The sequence below is a fragment of the Drosophila melanogaster genome, chromosome 2R (assembly GCF_000001215.4).
Source record: "Drosophila melanogaster chromosome 2R".
Taxonomy (NCBI): Eukaryota; Metazoa; Arthropoda; class Insecta; order Diptera; family Drosophilidae; genus Drosophila; species Drosophila melanogaster.
Window position 1 is genome coordinate 24,669,340 of NT_033778.4, and position 19,285 is coordinate 24,688,624.

The following is a 19,285-nucleotide window of genomic DNA, read 5'->3' on the forward strand; positions in this document are numbered from 1 at the left end:
TGTGCTTGAGGAATGCACCGAAGAATAATCAGCTGTGCCTCGAAGTTGCCGGATCACCAGGTCGCAGCAGCTATGAGTTTTGCGTCAGACTCGAATAATGATTAGAAGCCGACTCCTTCCGGAAACATTCATTAGGTAAACAACACAGCTATAGAACAGACTTTTCCAGTTTCCACAACTTTAGCTAGGAACACGTTCCACATTTTTCCACATTTTTGATACCTTAACAAAATGGATTCAAAACGCGCGGCCCTTGAATCCGGCGACGGTCCGGACGCCAAGCGCCTTGATACCACCGATGATCAAGACAAAGAAGCGTCGGGGGGCGACGGCAGTCAGGTTATGCTGGCCAAACACGTAGCACCCTACACGGGCCACGGATGTACTCCACCGATGGAGTCCTATTTGTTCGAACCGACTCCCGCCGGGAGTCAACTTCTGCCGTGGAAAACTAGCGTTGATTTGGACAACGACGCCGAGCTGGAGAAGCCCACCAGTGACAAGAAACGTAAGTTGATGGTACGCTCACATCCTAGTACTCTTATACAACAATTTCATTCAGCCGACACTGCCAAGTTGTCCCGTCGGGAGCTGGCCAAAATGCGCCGTGAACACACATTAAGGGCCCTCGCCCTGGAACGCGAGTTGACCAACAAACCGGGGCAGACACCCGCTTCCGAAGTGTTGCTCGTCCGCTTTCCTGATCCCGAGATTACTGCTCCCATGCTGGCAGGACTGTCCAAGGATATTCGGGATGTGGTCTTGCCCATTAGCGTGGCTCCACGATACTGTCTAGTGCATCTAAAGGCCGGTGCCGATGTGGAGGCCACCATCTGCGACATAAACAGGGTGCGCTTCGGTACGGGGCACCTTCGGGCGGAGCTTAAGCCGTTCTCCGATGAGGAGCAGGCCGAGTTCATTGATCCCTGTTCTCTGTATGTGGGCAACATACCGTTCAACATGACCACATCGGCCATAAAGGCCTATTTCGCCAACGCCATGCGCGTGGACATCGGAGTGCTGAAGCGCGAGAAGCGCGCTCGCTACGCCTTTGTGCGTTACGCCTCACCTGACCAGACCATGGAAGCGTTCAAGGAGCTGGTCGACTCACCGCTGAACAGCCGCACTCTCACAGTCCGCTATCGGCGACTCCGGAAGCGCGCCGGGATGCCAATGGTGCAGTGCGCCACCTCCTTTCAGGCGCTGCAATCCCCAAATGGAGACGACGACAACACTGACTGCAAGGTCATATCTCCACCGCCGTTAGAGTCTATCATAATTAGCGACAGCGATAACTGCTCAGATTCCAGTGGCAACGGCAAGGAAGACGGCAAGCGCAAGAAGAAGATAAATGAACAGGAAAGAGAGATTGAAAAGCTCAAGCGTCAAATGGCCGAGTACGGCGCTATTATAAAAAGTTTGCAATTTAGACAGAACAGCTTAGAAGGTCTGTGTTGATCTGTTTTGAATATATACTGAGCTTACAAAAACTACTTTTCCATTCGCAGATACATTTATACCTGACCTTACACCCAAAGTAGAGCCGAGCGTGAATCCCACAGGTTGTTTACTAGGATCCAATGCGGTGCACCTAATGCGTGACATTAAGAAAGAGTGCGACTATTTGGGCATCCCTGATCCCGTACCGGCTACCAAGCCGACAACACAAGCTCAAGATGACAGCCAGAAGAAAGCCAAAAGTATACTAATACCCAAATTGAGTTCTTTGACTTACTCTCCTCCTCTTCTCTTGCTTAGGATCGTGTTTTGGCCGCTTGTTTACGGGTCCTTTCAGACGAGGCACTAGTGCGATGAAGACTGCTGACGAGTACGAGAAGGATGACAGACTTGAGGAGCTCTATGCTCAACTGGAACGCGATCCTGATCCTTAATCTGTCATGCTACAGTGTACCAAATTACTCGTCGTAGACGAATTAGAATAATAGTTTAGTTTATTTTTTATTGGACTTCTGTTTCTTTATTTGTTGTATCTTCGTTTTCGTTTTTGTTCAGTTTCTCTTATTTCAGCGTACATTTATGGTATATAATATTAATAATAATACATAATAATACGTAAGTTAAATAATATTTCGGTTTTAAATATTAAACCCGAAAAAATATCGTTTAATGGACTGTCTTAAATATCACTTATATAATAATCATATGTACTCGATGATGATTTTCATATTAGTTTATATATGGTCAAGTCACGTATCGTTTTGTAAACTTAAAACACTTGAGTTTGCGAAATTGTAGCACAGCTGGAGGAGCATGCGGAGCTCCTTTCCCATGTGCCGACATTAACAATTATATCTAAACTAAATTACGTTCAATGCTCAGTATTTTATTTTTGTTTGGTTCTCTCCAATTCCTTGCATATGGCTCGTTAAATTTAATATCGCAATTTGTCATTACCAAAACAGCAAAACTACGTAGAGAACTTCTGGTTTGATATGACTTTTGATCGTTTTGTGATTTGAATGCGGAATGTTATAAACTATTTCATTATATTTAAGGCTGATTTTATTTACACAACAACAAAAGTATTTGATAAGGCACCTGTGTCACATGCTGATCGCTCAATTTACAATTGATATTCTGTTCGATTTCAATTTGTATGTTTTCATTATTCTTTTTTGGATTTCCTCTCATCGTATTCGATATGATGTGCGTAACATTTGAATTTCAAGCACTTCGGTGTCCAACGTGCAGTAAAATTTTGGAAACTTTACTCGAGTGGCTAGCGTTGATCCTAAGGTTCACAAATGCACTGCCCGTAGGTCGCTGGTATCTCTTAGCTCTTTTAGCTAACGATGAGCTTGGAGACGAGGCACATCAGGATGGTGGTGATCACAGTGCTCACGGCGGAGCTGCTCGTCAGCTTGGACTGGGACATGGCTCCGTTTCCGGTTCGCTCGGCCACTTCCGGAACTATTGGTTCGTCGTTGGACTGGTGATCGCCCACGGCTAAGGGAAACAGGGATTTAAAAAGTCGAGTTAGTGGCGTTTCTTGTCAAGCTGTTCAGGCTTAGGATGTTCTGTGCAGAAACGGCTTAGATCTAAGCTAAATACGATTTGGTATTGGATATTGTATTTTAAAGGCGTGACTTGGTATGGGGGCTGGGGGCAAAGAAACTAAAAAACGGATCAGAACGTAGGTATAACTTAAGTAACTTAGGGGGATAAAATTAAAATAATTGATGTAACATACTCTTCACTCTTCTGAAAACTCGTTTCTTTCTATTTGGCTTGGTTTGGCGTTTCGGCAGGCGGCGCAGTTCGTGGGCGTGGCATGTTTTGTATGTTTCGATTGATGGTTTACTTTATTCAGACAGAGATCACTCATGCGGGCGATGGATTACACTAATGCTGGCAAATTACAACGGGACTGGCTACAACACACGGATGAGCACCAGATCCTCTAGACTAGAAGAATCTGTTCGTTAGGCCCCACATCCAGCTGGGCAGAATGCCCTGGTTCGGGTTGGGATTCAGACTCGGCACTTGCGGTGCTGTGTAGATCGGTGCGAGTATGAGAGCCGCAAATAAAAATATTCGTTTAAAGAACAAAAGTATTGAATAAAGCAATATCAAGGTTGCATTCTGGGAGGACGGGATGTGCGATGCGATGGGGTCTAGCAGTCTAAAACAGGATGATACTACGTGTGAGCAGGAAGAATCAGCATTGCCGCACTACAACTACACACACAAGATATATGTACGGGAGAAGAGGCGGGAAAGGAGAAGAAAGACAGTAGCAAGCAGCCAGAAGACCGAATGCCATGTGCTATGGCGGCTCATTCGCTTTGTGATTCTTCTGCGCCATGAGTCTTATGTATGTGGATGTGGATGTGGTGGTGGTGTGGGTTGTTATGGAGTCGATGTTCGTTTTGTTCGGCTGTTGTTGTTGCTGTTGTGCTTTCTGGATGTGTGCTGTGGTTAATTGTTCTTGTTTTTGTATCCGCGTCTCTTAAAGCCTGCAAGAAATATACATACGTACATACAGACAGATGACAATGACGAATACGAATACATTTGGATTGTTCGGCTCTTGTTGAATGCAAATTAGACGATTATGGGCCAGGCACGTGCATGCGAGTGTTAAGTGAGATTGGGTCATAACGGGAGTGGATCACATATCACTTAGAGAGCCCATATATCCAGCATTCTTACAATACCCTCCGACTTTCCGTGCCATGCAGGTGGGAATCTTTTGTTTGCTCCATGTTAGTACAATTTCAGTTGTTCATGCAATTACTTGGGTGGGCGTGTGGAGTTCGGATATGTGAGTGTGTGTTGGGTGGTGTGGGTAGAGTGGGTGGTTGGAGAGTGAGTGGGTGGTTTTAGGTGCGGCTCAACCCAGCCGCTAGCCATTTGGAATTTTGTGCCGAGGGTGCCAAAACAAGGAAACGGTTACGCATAAACATGGTTCGAGGTTCTGCGATTTCGACTACAGGGTATAGAGTTTAGTTCGGGGAGTGGAAGATCAAATATTAACAGTACCATATCTAGATATATACTTAGTGCTACGGAACTACGGAGCTTAGACCATAGGGTGGGGTGTTCTTTTTGGGGGTTTCCATTTTCGGAATTTGTGGTGTTTAACAGATAGTGTTGCTTGCTCTTGGGATTAGCCAGTTAGTAACTATTGCAGATGCTATATTGGATTTGGTTAGGCGGTTAGGAACAGCGCATGCAACGATCGTGACTTATAGGCTAGGAACATGGTTTCCGGTGGAGTTGATCTGGGACCTCAGTTAGTGAGACCGACTGACCAGTAGTTTTGGTTGTTGTTGTTGTCGTTGCGGCTGATAATTGCTAATATATTCTTTTGGCTACTAAACTGTAAGCAAGGTATTATATTATTTGTGTTTTTATATTCATTTTTTTCTTTTAAGTATCTTTGTACATGGTATGCTAAATTGAGTTGGTTAGTTTAATAGAATCAAAAAACTAAAAGTACCAAAAGCGTTACCAAGGATGGGTTAGTTAAGTTAATGGAAAGAACACATTGTTAGTTGAAGATGAAATTAGCAAAGTTGGGTTAGTTACAAAGTTTAGTTAGATGATTAGTACAGCTAGTTTAGAAAAGTAATTACAACATTGGTTTCATTAAAATTAAGCTTAGAGGCTTACTCTATAGAAAAGTACTTTCACCAAATAAAACTCAGCATGAAAGCACTGAAACAAAACTAAAATAAAACACCACAAAATCAAGACTAGGAGAAGGTAAAATTTTACAATATTTGTATAAGGCACACGCTATATATGTATATACATATATATATATATATATAGACTGGCAAAAGACATTTGACACACACAGTTTGGTAATTAGTTTTTCAATAGGTATTATAAATGTATTTCTTCCATAGGCAACAAAGACAAACACATTCGACTTGAGTACTAGAATTTCACTACATAGACATTAACTTAATTAAACATACCATAAAGATAGGATTTATTAATATTATCATTTCATTACTTGTAACTGCTTCTCGCTAAGTAACAACTCATACAAGACTTCTTTCTATGAGATCTTTTTGACTTTCAGAGTTCGGGATTCGATATTCGTGGATCCAGTAGATCGATTCGAGCTCAAACAAAACTACCGCTGAGTCGGTCCCACTCACCTGCGTCAAAGTCATCACCGTTGCCATCGTCGGCATGCGGGATCATGGAGTGCTGTTCGAACTCGTTGTCCGAGCCTTCGACGATATTACCTGTGGACGAGGGCGTGTTCTTGCAGCCGAACCACCAGTGGGCGGTGGGTCTGGGGAAGGGGGGCGTGGCCGAGTCAACCTGCGGGAGTCCAAAAGAATAAGGTATTGTTTTAGGTATTGCTGAGATCCCCAGCTAGCAGTACTTACAGCAAATCGGGCGTCATGGAATCTGTAGTACTTGTCGCCCTTGAAGAAGTACGTGTAGCCATTGGTGTACTTCAGCGCTGCGTCCAGGTTGTTGGGAACACCCTCCCAGTTGGAGATGGGCTTGGGATAGCTAGCCTTGACCGGCGGCCTCTTGGCCGGATCGAAGCGCCAGAACTTGCTGCCCTTGAAGAAGTATATCTTGCCATTGCCCCCCCAAACCATTGCGGCGTCCAGATGGTCGGGAATGCCCGTGAAGCCCTCGCTGATTTCCTTAGGGTAGACGCCGTCCATCTGACGGCCCTGGTAGCGCCAGTACTGAGTACCCTTGAAGAAGTACGTCTTGCCGTTCTTGTAGGTGAACGCCGCATCGATGTTGCCCGGCAATCCCGGCCAGCCCTTGGAGATGAGCTGTGGGTAGCCCTCCTCCACGGAGTCCGTGGTCAGCTTGTAGTACTTGTCGCCCTTGAAGGCGTAGGTCTCGCCCTGCGCCGAGTTGAAGAGTGTGTCTACCTTGGAGTCCTTGCAGATGGAGTCGTCTAGTGGCACCTTTGGAGGAGAGTATGGCCGCTGGGTGGTGGCCGGGTACACGTTGGTAGGCCTCAGCTGGTTTGTTTTGCGCCCATACAGTGACTGGATGGCCGCCTTGTCGTCCTCGTCCAACTTGAAGACGGGTTCAAAGCCGCGATAGAAGGGCGCCATCAGAGCGGAGCTCTGATCTGAGTGGGAGAGTCCCAAGGAGTGACCGAACTCGTGAGCGGCCACCTGGAACAGATTGGTGCCTCGAGGAGAGCCAATGGTCCACAGTTCCGCGTCGTCAAAGTGGGCATCTCCGCCAAAGACAGGGAAGAAGGCATGCGCCAGGGTGCCGCCTTGACCGTCAAAGGCATCGCCGTCTCCATGCTCGCTCTCCACGAACCTGGGAGTAAGGGAAAGGAAGGAGAGGAAGATTGGCAATTGTATTTAATAAAGGCTTTTGTGGTACTCACTTGATCTCGATGTGCACGGGGCCGGAGGTCTTCCTGGTGAAGGTCAGGTCGGTGTCCTCGGACCACACGGCAAATGCGCGACCGATCTCCGCGTCGACATCGACTCGCTTCAGCCGCTTGGGGTACTTGGAGATCTTGTAGGTGAGGTTCTTCACACGCCAGCGACTGCCCTGCAGGGCGTACCGCTTGGAGCGGCTGTCACCGGTGCCGACGCGATCCCGAACTCCGCAGCGGGGCAGGGACATCAGCTTCATTGTCTCCGCATCCAGCTCGCCGGTGATGTTCAGTCCCGCGAAGCTTTGGAACTCCTCGATGGCACTCACCCAGGTCCGCTGGTCGTGTAGCCCACTGCTGGCGGGATTGCGGGCAGAGGCGGGTAGATAGCCGAACTGGGACAGGTAGATCTGGAAGGAGGGAGGAAGGAAGGCTTAGGGACAGCTGGCGAAGATCAATGGGCTGCGACCGATGGCCACCCGTCGCGGCCAACTTGATTTATGACAATCAGATTAGTCCTGGCTACTCTGTCGCCTTTCCTTTCCATCTGACTTGCATAATTTACGACCGCCTCACTGGCTTCCACTTTTTATAAATAAACCAGCGGGGAAAGGGGCACCATGTCGTATGCTTCATATGCATGTACCCATATCCATACAGATAACCTGCGAATGCGACGTGACTGGGAAAGGTGTGAAAACGCTTAATCGATCATCAAGCATCGGCAGCTTTAAGGAAGCGATCACTGGCTAATTGTAAATTGTAAATTGTAACATTGAGAAATCGAATGAAAACAGTTTGCGCATCAGGGAAGTGCACTGCGATCGGAGAACAATGCGAGGTTATCTCAACAGTTAAGTGTTCACTAACTATCTAACTATCTAGCTACATGGAATTTGCTTTCTGGCCAATTACAACGGCAAACTGTCTTACAACCGCTTGTTTTATGCGCTTAACGTTTCGGCAATGCGATAATACGATTTTCGACTTGGCATGGGCATCAGGTTCCCCGGCCGTTTATGTGTCGCACATTCTTAATGACTTAATGCCGCCGCTCACATACATATATATATATAGTATATAGTACATGTTGTATAATGATTTGCCGAATCTTGCATAATGCCAGCTGACTGTTAATTTTATTGTGTTCTTTCCGCCTGCGAGGAAGTAAACATTTCGCTGGAATCTTGAGTATTCGAGTCGCGTCTGCTGCCAGTGGCTCTGTGATCTTTTTCTGGGTGGGTTGGCTACCAGTCTTTACTCTTCGCCACCGATCAGCTGGGTCCGGTCCGTTCCTCGAAAGGTAAACGAACTGTAAACAAAGCACGGTTCGAGTGGAGAGTATCTGTCACTCATCTCCGGACAGATGCAGATCCACTCCAAGTCCAGATTCCCATTCAGATTCAGAGCGATTGTAACGACTCATCTGCGATCTTAGCAATGCCTCTTTGTGCAATTAACATAATTACTCCCATTTGGCGGGCACGAACATCTTCGATTACCGAGAAGGTGCTATGCCAGTATGCTTGGGTAACTGTGGGGCTTGTAATGCAGCTTTTGTTATAGAACAAACAGACTGACAGCAATCGAATGCATTGTTCGGCGACGCAAACACGACTCTTTCGGTTATCTTCCATCGATAAGATAACCCCCATTGGCAGCAAACAAAAGAACACTCAACCTGTCCGCAATTGAGTCATTTCTGACGCATTTTTCATTCAGAAGGCAATGCGTCACAAGGCGAACGGAAGTCGGGGCTAGACCGGAAATGCTGGGGCACCCATTTAACACGGCTTACGTTTTTCGGGACTCATCGCTCTAGGCTTTCCATTCAGCTGCTCGGTGGCCAATGGCCATGATTTGAGTGCATCCACGGCGATTTGGATACACATGCATTTGCATGTGATTACCGATTCTCGGCGGGATTGGATCGGACAGATGCAAATCATTGGAAATAATACGCGCTCCAGGGGTGAGGGCCTCTGCAGTCGGGTCACGATTCGGAGGGCGTTGAAATTGCACTTCAATTTATTATTGTACATTGACACACTTTTTTGCGCTCTGCTGTTTGGCGGACAGCCGAACAATAATGTCAACACAGAATGGCTTTTGCCACGACCCAGAACTTTAGGTAGTTCACTGTAAAACTAACTGAAAGTACTCTGTATATGGTTTGATCTGTACATGGGCTAAAACATATTCGCTTTAGCTGAAAGCGAGGTGGAATGGAGTTACCCCAACAATTTGCAACTTACTATACCCAGTAAATATTTATACATTTCTGTATGTGTACTGCCACCCAGAAACTACCAGTTTGTGGGGGGAGGTATCTATTCAGTTGGCTGACCTGCTTGCCTGGTTTACTTAGTCGAAGGAGTTGAACTTGCAGGACGTGGCCCACGGGGTTTTGTGAGCGATTGCGAACTGTAGAGCTCGACTTGGCCAAGAGCTGCAGGGGTGTGTGTGAGCCCAGGAAAGTATGCTACAATCGCAGTGCAACCTTCAAATATTTAACACAATTTGCACAGGTGCAAAGTTGCCAAGTTGATTTGATTTTGCAGGGGAAATGGCATTGCAGGGGCAGCCCCATCGCCGAGTCATTGAACTTTCACCCATTTCAATTGGAGGCGTGCTGCTCCACCTCGTTTATTTCCGGTAGAAACAAGAACAGGACATGCATAAATAAAAACGAGTATCGTTTTGTGTACAATTCTCGTATACATCGGCAACGTGCCCGATGGAAATTGATGGGAAAATTATTGCCAACGGGAAAAGCAGGCGAATGAAAACTCTGGGGCATTCGTTCAACGTTTTTCGGGGGTGCGTGGTTAGTTTACCTGGGAAGGAATGCGGTATGTGGGTCAGCCAGGTCGTTGACTTTCGTCCGTCACACGGGGGTCATAGGTAGAAGGGATTCCATTTCTCCATTTCCCTAGGCAAGCTGCGTGCAAACAAACCTAGACCTAGTTGCACACATATTTGCGTGGCACGTGGCACATAAGCGAAAGTGTCTGCGACAATTAAAGGCAAATGGCGGACCTTTTCCCTGTGTTTCCCTGCGATTTTCCCACCGTAAGCGTGTGCAATTGAGTTGTCCAATCTCGATGCCAACTAGTAAACAGGCTTAACTGGCTTAAATGTTTTAGCGCGGCGATTACATCACCACCCCTCGCACCTCAGTTGCAAATCGAAGCGCAGGCGCCTCATTTGGCGGCATTTCTTTTGGGTTTCCATAACGAGTCGATTGGGGAGATTGTGCAGATTGAAAAGAAAACTCAAAACTATAACGAACGCAAACCAGACCGGGGAAACCAAAACAGAAACTGGGCCAACGGCAGCCTGAAATGCGGCTTAAAGTTGTATAACGATTTCAATTTAATTCAGAGGGAATTAATTGAAAGAACTTCCAGCTGGTTTTGCCATACAAATTGGGCTATGGAGCGAGTAATAGCAAGCAGCTTGTGTGGAAAAATTAAAGTTTAAAACTCGGTTCTTAGTTCAGGCTGCATAGCAGGGAAACTCCCACAAAGTGTTTGACATTTCCAGAAGGTGTCTTCCTTCTTGCAGCCCCGTTTGCCCCAAGTGGCTAATTTCAAACAGCGATAAATAAGCGTCAAGATGCTAAGATAACCGGACAATAAAAAGCGCTATTCATGCAAAGTCAGGCAAAAAAGGATTTTATTGCCGCTGCCATTCCGAAGCCTTTTTAGGCGGTTACCGGGTTGTTTATGGCGAGACGCGTGAAATGCTAAGCTATGAGTGACCTTGGGGAAGTCTGAAAAGGAGAAAGGATGTTGGCTCAAAGCAGCAAAAAGTGTCAGTTGTTTGTCAAGTGCCTCTCTGCAAGGCTGAAGCAGCCTTTTGTTTGCTCGCCTGTGCATTTGGCACCTCGCGAAGGTCGCACGCAACTATTTCATAGGCAAATCAATCAAACTCGGATACGAACGGCAAACAATTCACTCTATCGATTGCTTTTGGCCACGAAAGCGGGGAGCTGGTGGAAAAGTGCAAACTACTTGGCGAATTACCGGACTTGATTAGCTATATTTAGAGCAGGAAAGTTCTACGGGTCTCTCTGTTTTTTCCTTTGTGCGCCCCACCGCGATGACGAATGCGCCCCAGTGAATTTGAGTTTCGCTCATTGGCCGAGTAATTAACCTCTTGACAGCTCCATTATGCTCGCCACTGGCTTCGCAGCGCATGACTCACTGGGAAATAGATAGAGCAGATAGTTTTCCTGCTTCGATCGGATTGAGAAAGTGATATCTGATGGGGGCAGAATCACGATTGCCTCCTTGCTCCGGCGGTGGTCTGCACGATTTGCATTCTCCGGGAGATTTATGGGAAAGCATTTGGCATCGGCATCGGCAGCGGCTTCGGGAGGGATCTGAGAACAAAGAACCTGACATTGGAGAGACAAACACGTAACACCGTCGCCTTAGCTGCTTTTGGGGCGACTGGCCAGCGACAACGAGCCAAGTTATGGCCAACGCGCCCAACATACCAATTAGAAGTCGGGGATTACGTAAAACATAAATAAACCTAGAATCAATGTTAAGCACGCGCTAATGCGTGGCGTGATGGTATATAGTATAGTACCAGCGATTGGAAGCGAATCGACTGGCTGGATACTGTATCCATATCATCACCTGCTGGAGGCGGCGATCGTAAATGGGTAATCAGGAAGTTCTGGGTCCGCTTCTCCGCGTCTTCCCAATTAATTTATGCAAGTCTGTGGCAAGTAAACGTGATTAGCTTCGGGTAGATGGTAGATAGCGCATGGATTGTTGAATGTGTAATTGGAAATTACATTCGGCGAAGCAGCTAAACAGCGATCATGACAAGCAATTAACCGCAGATAAATATTTATAAATTGAAAGCGTGGAAATCAAGTTGCCGCGGGGAGGAATAATTCAATAAATCGAAAGTAATAATTCATGAGGTTTCGTTATCACTTTTTTTGGTGGATGTCTCTTAATGCATTTCAGGTGCGCCATTCGGAATCGAATGACAGGTTAAGAGGGCTTTAACTTGGAATTTCCCTCAAGACGGCACATTTGAATCATTTCTAAAATTAAACGTCATTTGAAACGTCTATAATAACAATTACATTTTTAATAAGAAATAAAAACACCTATTTCGCACACTTTCTATTGTTATCATGGCGTTTGTGTGTTTTGTGGGTTTTTAATATGTTCTTAGAATCTACTGGTGTAATGAGGGAATTTCTAGATCTATTATGCTTATCAGCGCTTTTATGGATATGAGGTGTTTTAAGCCGCTTTACTTTTATTTTTGAGCATTTGAAAATGAATGGCGCAGGGAGTGCATTTAAATCGATTTGCTGGGGAGTGAGTGGCGTGCGAGTTTTCCTAGTGGACAGCCACGTTTTCCGCTGGCCAATGTCACGAGCGATAACGATAGCGATAATCAAACTGCAATTAGCCGGCGGCATGCACTTCCAGCCGTCCAACTAAGGCTAAGGCCAGAACCTCTGAGCCGGGCCAAAACCAAGCCGAGTGTGTGAGCGGAATAAATTCCGTTGACATGCGATTGCGATGCGCGTTAGCCTGTTGCACAGACACACTCGTGAATACGGAACATTTTGTCTGGCGGAAAATTGGGTATAATTCCCAAATGCATCCCAATGCATGCCACTCGGAGCTCTGAGCGCCTGGCACGCCCGTCATGCAAATCGGAAGTGGAGCCTCATGGACTGACTATATAGTATAAATCGACCAGACAGAGCAGACAAAGCGGCTATCTCGTGCATTTGTCGTCACCGCAAGTGCAAAAAACCGATTCGGATTCGGAATCGGTCTCCGAATCTGATTCATTTCCATTCTGAGTTCGTTCCTGTTTAATTTCGTAATAGCAGATGCCATTATCCCCTGTTTTTACCACAGCAGTACAAGCTTTTATATAAATTATAGATGAACGGAAAAGTCAGATTCAATTTAGTCGGAACAATTTACGACGAACGTAGTTTCTGGTAATAACTTAATTATTTGCGCATAAACTTACCTCTGCCTGTGTGGTGGTGGAAACGGGTGCCGATTGAGCCGCTGCCATGATGGAAAACAGGGTGCCTACGACTATGAACACTGAACTTTGGCAGTTTGTCATTTTGTTGCTGTTGTTGCTGTTGTTGCTAATATTGCAGTTGTTGGTGGTTTTGCAGTGGGTTGCTCCCGAGGCTCGTCTATTTGTCATGTGGTTCCACTTGCCGCTGGCACTTTGAACTTTATATCACTGCAAAGGGAAAGGGTGAAGGTGGGGAAAAGGTCAATTAATATTTCATAAAGCCGGCCAAGTAATAAAACAGCAGCAAACAGGAACAGAGCGAATGGAAAGGGAGCAGGCCAAGTACAAGTGCAAAAGGGCGAACGGAAGTCAATCCACTCCACTCCACTCCACCCCAATCCCACTTTCCAACAGGTTGAATGTGGCACACATTCTGTGTGGCAGGTGGAACGGCAATCGGAAGTGGCCGGCGTTGCCGAGAATCGGGCGTTTTCAGTTGAGGCAAACAGTGTCCGTAGTAGTAGTAAGAAATAGCACAACACTTGTGTGGCAAACCCCTTATTATGCACGTAGGGCGAACAAAAAACAATTGCTGTTATGGGACCAAAAAGTGCACTCTCACATCTTGTCAAGCGATTAAGCCATTAAGCCATTAAGCCATCGGGCCAAGAATACCCCTTATCAGAGCCAAATATTTGCCGCCACCATATCTGTGTCTACCTAATCCCCGAGAGCATCTCGCATTCGTTGAGCCCCTCGGAGAACCAGCTGTCCTGTGCGCGATGTTTTGATCGGTCGAGATATATGTACATATGGTAGTGGTAAGTCATGTGGTCTAGTGTCTGGACAGCTCGGACGTCATAAACAGCTCGTGTAAGTTTAGACTCCAATTAGAATTTAATTTTAGACTAGTAAATACCAGGTCGGCCATAACCGTAAAGGACTGTGGGCCTCTTGTTGATATTCTGATATTTGGCTTGCTAAATATAGCGCAGTTTTCCACGGTCGTTCGTATTTCTGCTGATATGGATGGTGTTGACCTAGGGCGCGAGACTCGTATGTCTATGGAGATGTTTACCCCACTATATCTTGCACCTATGCTGATACCGATGCCACTACTGTCCGGCATCCGAGTGACAATAGCAGCAGCAAGTGGCCGAAAGTGACGGCGACATATCAAATACACACCGTGTAGCGCTCGCCGTTGCAAATACATGATATATCGTATGTATGTATATATCTGGAGCGGACACTGAACACTTAAGCCTGTCATTCTTGTTGTTGCTGACTAATCGCTGGGGATTTCGGAGCGGCACAGCTAGCAGTCTGTTTTATGCCAGGCAATTAGCCGCTAGATCCAGCCAAACAGCCAAGCGGCCAAATGAACAGGCGAATTTATTTTGAATGTACGCACACCCCATTGGCCCGCCGGTTTTATCTGATTACAATAATTTCGCTAAGCAAATACCATAAACAATTCCCATTTTCTCTTTGGGCAAATGTTTCGGCCGGGTTGAAGGTCGCCGGGCTGACAGTTTAAGGTTAGCGCCGTGTGGTTAACCCGCCTGATGGGTTGAAGGGGAAAGTGGGGATCCGCTGGGTTGTCATAACGGTGGACGCATTTCCCCGCTGTTAGATCAATAAAGCGAGTGAGTTTTAAGTGCTTTGGCCAGAGCAATCGATGGCGAAACTGCATTCAGAGCGAAAGTTGCCCTGTTTCGTTTATCGTAATGGTTACGTATACGACATGTAGCACACGTCTGGGTGTGTGCTCGATGTTCAGAATTGGGTCATAAGCAGGGCTTCTACTCGCTGACGATAAGGTGGATTTGGCCAGCTGCAAACCGGTTCGCCGGCTCCTTGCCACCTTCTCTGAGTTGAAACTCGAAGTTGGGATTTCTGCGAAGAGGCGTGAGTCAGGCATTGGATGCCAGCGCCCATTTAATCACGAATTAAAATAATAAATAAATTTGGAGTCCAACCAGTTTCGCCAAGATCGGCTCCGCCGTTGACGTGCGTTGAAAAATACCCCCAAGTTGCCCAACGACACCCAATTCCACTTGATATGTCTTTTTGGCATTGTTAGCCTTATCAGCTGTCTATACCCGTTGAGTACGGCCCGAGGGCGATAAGATATGGTGGCGATCGGCGGGAGTTATGTTGGGAGCTACCAAATGCATAGTTCGGGCATGAGTGGCCAAGTGTTACTAGAACTTGACCTTAGTGATAGCCACATATCACACGCCGGGTTGGGCAAGCAGTGTCGAAACAGCCCAATCCGCAGTGCTGTTCAAGTTCACCTCCAAAGCGGAGTGCTCAATGGGTTAGGTCTGATTAATGGGCTCGGACCCGCTTCTGGTTGACCTTTCAATTAGCTGGGCTGCCAGTGGGATGCAATTGCAGATCAATGAACTATCGCTGCTGCCTTTGTTGCTGCATGTCGCTTGCAACACTTACGATTAATTAATTAATTAATTAGCTCTCGGCACATACATTTCTTTCTCTTGTTTGTTGTCGCTGTCGTCGCTGCGTATTCCGCTGTGGATGTGTTGTCGTTGCTTATAATTTATACTTTATAATTCACAGTCGCAATCCTTTTGTTTTGCTGTATTTTCGAGCTGTGAGTGTGTCTTTATGTCTGGCTGCACTAATTGCTCGCTGGCACTTCCATTTTCCCGCTCGTTTCCGCGTTAGAAACCAAAACTCAAAACCAAAAAACCAAAACCCAAAACTGAACTCATTCACTTTTCGAATAACTTTCTTCGCGACTATTTATATAGCACTAGACTCCAACTGCGATTCTTATTCTATCGTGGTGACTTTTTCGGTTTCTCGCCGCTAAACACATCCGCCCTGGGCTGCGCGCAAAATTCAACTGATCTTCAGAGCTCGCTGCCGCACGACGACGACTGGCGATCGTGAGTGGAGCTTTCGAAGAGGGAAGCCGAAAGCTTTTGCGACTAACAGAGGCGCTGGCGATGCTTGCTTGTGGAGATGGAGATGGAGATTTCGTAGCGGGGGACAGCCGAAACCTGTTGCCAATAATCGAAGTTGTTCCTTCCGCGCCCCGCACCCCTTTCCGCTGGAGAGGAGGCGTATGAGTAATGCGCTTCTTGGAATCACCCGCACATGTGTCATACGCCGCTGGTCCAGCAAACAGCAACCGCTGCGGCCACCGAAACACTCGCCCTCGGTGGCACTTTACAGCTTATCCGAAGCTTAGCACATTACTCTCCCCGCTTCCCTTAGGCAAACGCTTACAACTCAGCGGATCTGGTTTCTTGAAATTCACATACGAATTCGAGTGAACTTCCGATCTGCCACACCTCGCCGCTAACCGAAAAGATTTTATGAATGAATCTGCGGTCTGGATTCCCCTGGTCAAACGGTTTCTCAATGGGCGTATGAGTAATGCGTAATTTCATGAGTGATAATCGGAAAGTGTATGTTTCACCGAAAATAAGAATATAGAAGTGTAAAAAGATAGGATAAGTGCCTATTACTAGCTGTGCTTGATAACGGTGCATCTACGCCTATTTGCCTTCATAAATCGTGTAGATTAACACATTCGCCTTTACAGCAGCCTGATTAGCACCTCATCTCTCGCGGACCCGTGCTAATAAGCTATTCATCTGGGTATCTTCTTCTGCGAATCGATAATATATTCGCCCTACGTCGGCACCACCCCATTAATATCAATTGAGTGCAATTTGGGGTGACTCAGCGGCCACGTGAATCAAATTGCCACCTAGCGCAAACAAATCCAGTAATCGGCCTGAGCAATTGGCTAGCAGCCCAAGCCCAAGCCAAAGGTTCAGCTGGGATGTAGCTGGAGAACGAAAAGCGAATCCGACAGCCACATAATGGGCGACATTCTGCTTTCACGACAGTTCCTGATGCGCTTTATGGAGCTGGCACATCCAACGCGACAGAACAGAACTTGGCAGAACAAAGCGGGGGCTGTGAGACAAATCGGATGCTGTTGCTGCCATTTATCCATGGACCAAGTGCATCTGGCTTGCTGTCAGCCCCTCTTTGCTTGCCCATCTGCTCTGGGCTGTGGGCCATGGGCCATGGGCTTGGGATCTGGTCTCTGGGCTCAGGGCTCCGTGGTCTCTTTCCATATATACACGAATGTATTCCTCTGTTATGGCAGTGGACAAGTTGACTTGTCGTCGCCGCCTGCTGTGCGATGCATTTTGCCCTGCTCCTCTGCCATCGGCACAATGAAATATTTATGAGTTTCTACTGCCTTTAAAGACAACTATTTATAGTATTTTTAGTCCATGCCCCATCCCGATGCGATGCAGTGCGCTGGCACTAAGGTTGGTTGCCTGCGCCGGCAGTGAAATTAACTTTTCCACGCCGCTTCGAATCAAGCGATTTCGCATTGACTTTTGCCTTTGAACTGTGCCAACTGGCCGAGCAGAACATATAATTGTCATACAGATGGAGCAGATAATGCTAATTGCATATGAATATAGTATTGTATATTATTTGAATAGAGTGCGCGGCTCTGACTTTGAGTGCGAAAAACTATTTCTAAACTCAATCACGTCACGGTCAGGCATCGATAGTATGTATGAAGTATCTGATGTGCCTATAATTATATGTATTCATGTATCGGAATGTTACAAAGCTCCTATGTGCCGACTGTTTGGGCAGCCTCTGTGATCCGCCCGCAATGTCAAATGCGAAGTCCGAGCAAAGATCGCTCTTGGCCCATTGATGCCCGTCGAGAAAGTGGAATTCCCTGGCGGACATGAGTCATCCTGGTATATCAACTTACCATACGGCAGACAGACGAATTGAGCAAACAGAATTTGCATAAACCAATTTGTGAAATAATCAGCTCGGTGCCCGTGCTCCTTCAGCAAATATTGCACAAAGCGACTTTTGTTTTCTTTAGTTTCTTCACAGGGCTGTTTCGAACTTATCGGGCTTATCTGCGACCGATGGCGATTAGATCTTGGTGGTTAGATAAGGCGGGCAAAGTCACTATATAGTCACTATCACTTGGGCGAATTTGGCTACGGCAGGGCACTATCCACACTCTACACTCATGTCCAGGGGGCTAGCACAGCTCCCAGTTTCCAAGCTAAGACTACTTGTTCCGCGAGAAGCGATAGCGACCGATTCACAGCGGGTTCCGATTGCTACTCGTTTGGCTTTTCTGTTGCTGTTTCAGTTCCAGCTCTCTGCCATTCCGCCTTCAGCAAAATAATGTTCGCGTCGTCGTCTTCGCCACCCCTACTTTTGTATTTCCATGGGGCTTGCGAGTGTGTGCGGGTCTAATGGCTAAGACCTGGGTCTGTCCGTGTTCGCTTCTAGTTTACGAGTCACGCGAATAACCACCGACACACCACCGCTCACACACACAGTCGTCCATAGGTGGAATCCTAGTTCTGGTGGTTGAAAATAGCTGGTCGCCCCCTGTTCCTTCGTCCCTTGCATGTGATTGTGGAGCAACAGGATTAGGAAGGAACTAGCTCTCTGTTGGCTTTAACTAGCCAGACTAGCAGACTGTGTACTACCCATGGCGATCGATTGGATATTATTTAACATAATATAACATTCCCTTAATGAAACCCTATTTGATATTGCGTGCATTTTTAAAAAACCAGCACTTATTTCTGGCGAGCAACATGGGGCTGGGGTAAAGCTCGTTCGGCTAGGACTCACCTTCACTGTTAACGCACTGTAAGCCAGAAGTTAGCAAGCTTTTGGCTAGCTGTTAGATCCACTGATGATTCACCTGAGGGCGCAGCTTTCTCTCGCTCTCAGTCTAAATTGGGTTTTTCACTCTGGGTGGAAAGCTTTTCACGCAGCGGAAGCACAAACTAATTTGTTTAACACTCGCTAATTTGCTTAGCTATACTATATCTTATGGAGATTTGCCTTCCGCAGCAAGCTGCCGTAACTGCAAGTTCGAGTGCGTTTTTGAGGCTCGCTAGTGCGCTAGACTGAGACTCGGGACGCTCCGCTTAGATTCTTTTATATGGCCGGGAGCAAGGCGATCCGATAGCGTTCCGTTCCGAGATCCGAAACGCCAGTCATTCAGCTCGGCTTGATGCCCGCGTCCTTCCCTGTCAGCACCCCTTTCGCAGTGCTAGGGGAGCTTCCTCGTTTCGTTTCGATAACGGGATAGTTACGCATCAATCCCGGCTTCTTGAGCGGATGAGTCATGTCAGACCGATCCTGAGAGTTCCGAGCATTGGTGCACGTGGCACCAATGTGGCATAGGTTATTGAGTCGCCTTCCACCGATTTTTCGGCTGCAGAACAGGCTGATTCATTTCGATTCACTCTGCTTCGACTTCGGTCGCTGTGATGCTAAATTTCGCTTTATATTGTTCTTATATTTTGATTTATACGCAATCAAACGTGCTGGAATGCCGTCCTCTTGGCTTCT

General features: G+C 46.8%; 2 protein-coding genes across 13 annotated transcripts; one reads left to right on the forward strand and one right to left on the reverse strand.

Moving 5' to 3' along the window:
* Window positions 1-57: 57 nt before the first annotated feature.
* Window positions 58-2,238, forward strand: Pof (Painting of fourth). Of its 3 annotated transcripts, none has more exons than NM_079127.3 (5): window positions 58-135; window positions 185-508; window positions 563-1,447; window positions 1,509-1,700; window positions 1,759-2,238. In NM_079127.3, the coding sequence occupies exons 2-5, from the start codon at window positions 232-234 to the stop codon at window positions 1,890-1,892; spliced, it is 1,488 nt and encodes a 495-aa protein (NP_523851.1). In that variant the 5' UTR covers window positions 58-135; window positions 185-231; the 3' UTR covers window positions 1,893-2,238. The 3 variants fall into 3 exon arrangements, with proteins under 3 accessions (NP_523851.1, NP_001246498.1, NP_726472.1); NM_001259569.2 differs by having other exon boundaries at window positions 189-508; window positions 1,759-1,966; NM_166682.3 differs by having other exon boundaries at window positions 58-508; window positions 1,759-1,966.
* On the reverse strand, window positions 1,955-18,845 carry Mmp1 (Matrix metalloproteinase 1). Of its 10 annotated transcripts, none has more exons than NM_001202074.2 (7): window positions 17,664-18,038; window positions 12,875-13,102; window positions 6,857-7,260; window positions 5,871-6,786; window positions 5,724-5,802; window positions 3,212-3,512; window positions 1,955-2,967 (listed from the first exon to the last, which is right to left on the reverse strand). In NM_001202074.2, the coding sequence occupies exons 2-6, from the start codon at window positions 12,974-12,976 to the stop codon at window positions 3,427-3,429; spliced, it is 1,587 nt and encodes a 528-aa protein (NP_001189003.1). In that variant the 5' UTR covers window positions 12,977-13,102; window positions 17,664-18,038; the 3' UTR covers window positions 1,955-2,967; window positions 3,212-3,426. The 10 variants fall into 10 exon arrangements, with proteins under 10 accessions (NP_001189003.1, NP_001246499.1, NP_001189005.1 ...); NM_001259570.2 differs by having other exon boundaries at window positions 3,212-3,977; NM_001202076.1 differs by lacking the exon at window positions 17,664-18,038 and adding an exon at window positions 15,368-15,751.
* Window positions 18,846-19,285: the final 440 nt, after the last annotated feature.